The sequence below is a fragment of the Cebus imitator genome, unplaced genomic scaffold, assembly GCF_001604975.1.
Source record: "Cebus imitator isolate Cc_AM_T3 unplaced genomic scaffold, Cebus_imitator-1.0 Scaffold138, whole genome shotgun sequence".
NCBI classification, from domain to species: Eukaryota; Metazoa; Chordata; class Mammalia; order Primates; family Cebidae; genus Cebus; species Cebus imitator.
In genome coordinates, this window is record NW_016107453.1 from 5,221,015 (window position 1) to 5,226,987 (window position 5,973).

At 41.3% G+C, this 5,973-nt stretch overlaps 1 protein-coding gene across 1 annotated transcript; it reads right to left on the reverse strand.

The window, feature by feature from the left end:
* Positions 1–798: 798 nt before the first annotated feature.
* Positions 799–1,695, reverse strand: LOC108313544 (keratin-associated protein 11-1). The gene has a single exon (XM_017541970.2). The coding sequence runs from the start codon at positions 1,644–1,646 to the stop codon at positions 1,185–1,187; it is 462 nt and encodes a 153-aa protein (XP_017397459.1). The 5' UTR covers positions 1,647–1,695; the 3' UTR covers positions 799–1,184.
* Positions 1,696–5,973: the final 4,278 nt, after the last annotated feature.

Here is a 5,973-nt window from a genome sequence, read left to right on the forward strand (position 1 = left end):
TAGAAATTGGGGGAAATGTGGAAGACAAGATTCTCCTAGAAATCTCATAGCCCTGGCCTGCAATCCCAGCATTTTGGGAGGTGTAGGCAGCAAATCACTTGAGGTTAGGAGTTCAAGACCAGCCTGGCCAACATGGTGAAACACTAGCTCTACTAAAAATACAAAAATTAGCCGAGCATAGTGGTGAACATCTATAATCCCAGCTACTCCAGAGACTAAGGCAGGAAAGTCATTTGAACCCAGGAGGCAGAGGTTGCAGTGACGACAGAGCAAGAATCTGTCAAAAAGAAAAGAAAAGAAGAAAAAGAGAAGAAAGAAGAGAAGAGAAGAGAAATCTCATAGTCTTTACTTCACCACACAGCTGAAGACTCTCTCTGAACAAGTAAAATATAAGATATTCCTTTGCATGGTCACAGGGCATAGGACTAAGCCCATATTCAAGAAAAAAAAAAAATAGACCCTGATTAGCAAAGACTCTTGCAAACAAGGAACTCTGTTGAGGAAACCAAATATCACCTGTTCTCACTAATAAGTAGGAGCTAAACATTGAGTACACATGGACATAAAGATAAAAATGATAGGCACTGGCCACTGCAAGAGTGGAAACAGAGGAAGAGGGAAAATGACTGGAAAGCTACCAATCGGGAGCTATGTTCAGTACTTGACAAATGGGTTCAATCATACCCCAAACCTCAGCTTCACACAGTACACCCTTGTAGCAAACCTGCACGTGTACCCACCACCCAAATCTAAATTAAAAGTTGAAATTTTTTAAAAAGAACTCTGCTGAGACATACATTTGCAATGCCAACTAATGCAGGTTTATTGAGAAATACATGGCGAGACAAGCTCCCTTTTTGAGAGACACAAAAGCAGAGGCCAGGAGATACAGCAGCATGGTGAAAACATGTTAAAAGCATTAGAGACTGGGGCGTGGGTGGTAAAGCTTCTGGACACATCCAGAGGCATACACAGCACCAGTGAGCAACCCTTAAAACAAGCTCAGGGCTGGCCAGAAAACTTTTAGAGTGCCAAAGACAGCGTGTGCATGGCTAGTAGCCAGCAGTCAGGCAGTCAGAAGAGGAGTCAGCGATGAAGAGCTATTAGGGACAGGCAACATGCTGGAAGATCCTGGAAACAGCTGGGATCGTGGAGTCTTGATTCGCTCACTGGCTCCCACACACTCAGCAGGTTCTTCGGCAGCTGGACACGCAGGACTGCTGGTACGTCCTGGAGACCCCACAGGCTGGCTGGCAGACAGTAGAGACTCCACCTACTGGTTGGCAGACACTGGAGATGCCTCCCAGGGGCTGACATCCACTAGAGACAAAGGTGAGCGGCCGGCTGCAGGTGGTTGAACAGGGGTTGGAAACACAGGTAGTTTGCCGAGAGCAGGTCACCTGGCAAGGGTTGGAGACGCATGAAGTTCGCTGATAGCAGGTTGGCTGGCAAGCAGTGGGCCCGCAGCAGGTCTCCTGACAGTGGTCCAGGAGCCAAGAGCCAGTCTGGAAGGAACTGGGCAAATAGATGCCGCCCAGGCAGTCAGCATCAGTGCTGGAAGTCGTGGCAACTGGGGCCATTGGAGCAGCGCAGCGTCCTCCAATCGGCCTGGAAGAGCAATTTCTTGCGGAGCAGTTGAAGGACATGATGTCAGACAGAGGGCTGCAGGTAGCTTGCTGAAGTTACCTCCTGAGTTGTGAATGTCACTTCAGGCTCCCGAGCTTTTATATATCCTTGCTGGTAGGTGGGGCTCCCTCCCTGGTCTCCCTGGCTTCTTTGGCTCAGACTGGCTTGCCTTAGAACATCTTATGAATCTACACATTAATTGTCTCTTAAGAAGCCTTTACCCTCATAAAGAAATTTAGTAGTTTGGTAACTAAATCACAAGTCTTCTGTACTGTACTTAGTCTGATTAAGAAGGCTGGTTGGCAGCTTCAAAGTTATTGGTCATCCCAGCCCACACTTTGTCCCTCATTCATCTGGCTTATGATGAGTATTGATCTGACAGTAACCAAAGTTGCCACCATCCTACCATCACACACTCTCTCCCTCCATACCAGGACCAATTGCAAGCCCATGGCCTGTTCGGTTTGTCACTGGACTTAATATCCTTTAAACATAACTTAATCAGTCACTATACCATGCCTAACGGAGCTCCTCATTAGGAAGCTACCTCTTCAAATATGCTTCAAGATCACAAGGACAAATCTGCCAGGAAAAAGGACACAGAGACTTGTATCCAAAGTCTGAGCTGGCTCTCCAAATTAATCAGCTGACTCAAACAAGATGCCCGTGGGAAAGCTAGAGGGCAGTGGGACCCACCCTTTATGTTCAAGTGACAAAGCAAATTAGAAGCTAATTAAGTGCAACTGTATTTGTAGCCAAGACCTTTTCTAAATAAATTGGATAAGCTTTATTCCTAAAATGTTTAATTTAATAACAATGGATAATAGTGACTCCTGGGTCTCATTAATATGCCAGTGGGAAAGGCTTACTTAATTTTTTTAATTATCATAATATTAATTTGAAAGGGTACAGTGTCTTTCTCCCAATTTGCTCAATGTGTTCCAAAAATATTTATTTTCACACAAATACTTATAGATAGAATGCATTTTAATCATAGACAAACTAAAGACTCTTCAAGGTCACTGTCTCCGTCAGGAATAAGGGGGAGGCAGAGTGGGGGGAAGGAGGCACTTAATCAATGTTTGGTAATGAAGAGATGTGTGAAGTGTGTGTCATAATATTTAATTATTCTTTTTATGCTTGGGGAAGCTATAAGGGCATCATTCTCTTTTATTTCATCTCACTGAGATATAATGAATTTTGAACACCAGAATGATGGCTCATTTGGTCCACCTGAACACGGATGAATAAACTGCCTGACTCTGGCAAAATAAGCAACTTCAACATCACTTCAAGTGGTCAATGCTATTTCTGTCCCAAAACAGCTGTAAGATCTGACTCATTTTTAAACTAGCTTATATGGGGCAATCCAAGGGGATAAAATGGATTTCCATATATTTGAGGGCTACAGGTAATAAGCTATGTTTTAAATGTCCACAAAACAAACAGTGTTATGTCAGGACTCATCAGAAATCCGCTTGCAAAAGTTTCATTCATCTAATTGGAAGCTAAAGACACACCCAAACAAGATGGTGCTGTGCTGTGAGCAATAGCATGATTCCCAGATACCAGACCTCAATGTCCAGACCCTCCCTCAGTGACTCACCATGTGTTCCCAGGAACCAGGCAAAATTAATGAGATGACTACTTTCCCAAATGCTGTGGCTACGCTCTTCCCACCAAAGAGAGTATCTCAGTTGGTGTTTGAAGGCCTGAGTCCTTGGTCCTAGGGCCTGGCTTGCATGTTTTAAAATGGATTAGTAGTTTACAGGCTTCTCCCAGTCATAGGTTACAGGCTACTGTGGAAGAGTACTTCTTTGCGGGAATACCCAAAACGTGGTCAGTAGTAGAATTACAAAGGAGAACGTCTCAGTACCCATTGCCACATTCCTGGAATGGCAGAGAATTTTAACAGTTATTACTTTGCCTTGATTCCTCTTTCTCATTGAAAGCGGGAAATTACCGATAAAAGGATCCTGGCAAATATCTTCCATTGCTTCAGGAAAAAAAAAAAAAAAAAAAAACATGAGTGTCTTTTAAGCACTCCACTTTCTTCCAGACATTGAGTTAAAGGTTTGCACAACTCATCTCACTGAGTTCTTACAGCAACTCTACAGAGTAGGTATCACGTCACGTGCTGGAGCTGAAGTTCAGGGACGTTGGGTGGCTCGCCAACGTCATGGAGTTTATATTTGACTAAGTTGAGATTCCACTAAAACAGAGTCTCTGAGCTACCAACTCATACCGAGGATACTTAAACGTGATGAGGTGCCTTCCTTAAAGTATGAACAAGAATGTGTTATTTTTAATCAATCAATCAATACTTCATTGAAGACATTATAAGAAATATAATCATTTATCTTTTAACAATTAACAACGGAAATAAATAAAATAGTAAGTCACAAGCACTGCTGTCCTACTTCATACGTTTTCTTCATTCTGTATCCAATTTAACAATTTTTAATCCTTGCAATAAGATGCAAGGTCACTACAAACAAAGCAAAAAAAGAATAAAGAAACATTAATAGCTTAAAGTTATAGTTTGAAGTTATAATTATGTATAATAGCTGTGCATACAGTTAATTTTCAGAGCATAGCAGATAAGTGAATTGATTTTTCAGACTCATCCATTTTCCAGAGTCTGCCGTTTTTCAGGTGCTAAATAGAGGGAAAATGTTGAGTAGATCCCTTAGATTAATTACTCAAAGAAACTTTGGCTTACATTAGGTCATTTCTGAAGTCTTATATTAAGTGATTTCAGAGTTTGTGAATAACATTTCTCAGAAAGGTCTTGCCAACTAGACTTGAAAAATAGATACACTTCTCTGCTGTTCTCTGAAAATACACCATCCAGCACAGAGGTAGACAAGCTACTTAATATTCTCATGTATTCTATTGTTACATGCAAGCACTTCCACTCTTTTTCTGCATTCACTGTAAGTTGCAAAAGTGTAGAAACATGTACTGACAGTCACATAAGCTTGATGAAACTACACAATTTTAATTTGACAATGGTGTTCAATGAAGTTAATAAGTCATCCTTTCCTTAAAATGTAAGAAAAAATTACACGGCCAATTGCTATCACCATGTAGTTAGTCACAACATGAAACTTCAACTCAGCAAAAATTCTTATAATGATTATTATTCTCATGTCTGCAGAGCATGAAATGAGGGCAGGGGTGGGTAATGGGAGCAGATGAGGAGAGATCAAGGAACTACTACCCATTATCTTCATCACTGATGGATAATTTGCTCTCGTTTGTATAGAACAGTCTAAGCCTTATACAATAATTATCACAGACTGGAAATGAGCAATTCTTTCCCTCAAAACTGAATCACAGCAATCACTTACAACGCCAAGCATTTGAGAGTAAGATGAACTAAGTATGTGAGGGAGACTGGAGGTTTGATATGCAGAAAGGATTTTTTTCATCACAAAATTGATAATAATGTTGACCACACCAGTTCAAAGAAAACCACTTAGCCTCATCGAACGGAGGAATAGTGAACTTGTTCAAAAATTAATGCATATGAAATGAAATGACAGCAGAAATGCTGTCATTCTGCACTTTTTCAGGGTGATCACCCTCTCAAATCTGAAGCTATTCATTGTCTCTTAAGAAATATAAAAAGGAAATTCAGAAGCTTAAGTGTAGACCTTAATGGTTGTCTTAAAAATTAAATACACCTTGGCTGAGTTGTGCTGCTTTCTTTCCAACTTCACACAGATCTCTGGGTTGAATCTCCAGAATCTTTATTAACCAAGACATTATAAACCCCTGGAGGCTGGGTGATTTGCACCACAAAACTGAACTGAAATTCATTTTCCAAACTCTTTTCAAAAAAACATCAGTCATAAGAAGGGTTGAATAATTTGGGCTGGAAGGAACTCTAGGGCAGAAAGCAGAAGGTGAAAGAAACAAGCGAAGACCGGTTGCTGCTTTTAGAACCTGAAAATAGCAGTCACCGGCTACATGACTTGTGTAAAAAGAAACCTTCCGAGGACAGTGTCAAGGTTGAAAAATTCTAAACGGAACCATTCTCTGTCTTGATACCTGTTTTCAGATTCATGTGTTTTTTCATGTGTGTCTTCATTGGAGATCAAAATCAGGGTGCTGTCAAGAAAGGTGAGTAGCATCCCAAGTATTTTTCAGCACAACAAACGCCCCTGTCGCAAAGCCCATGTGTAGTTGGCATGGGCTCCAGTCCTGGCCTTCCAAGTAAACAGAGGTAGACCCATTAGTAACAAGGTATGAGTAGTTTTTACGTATAGGGCCTAAGAGAGGGCACCAAGTCACCTAAGATGTATCATCCTTCCCCGATCCAGAACTATGCAGGGCCTATTA

Coding starts and splice junctions, on each gene's coding strand:
- LOC108313544 (XM_017541970.2), bottom strand. CDS start 1,646: ATGTCCTTCAACTGCTCCGCAAGAAATTGCTCTTCCAGGCCGATTGGA.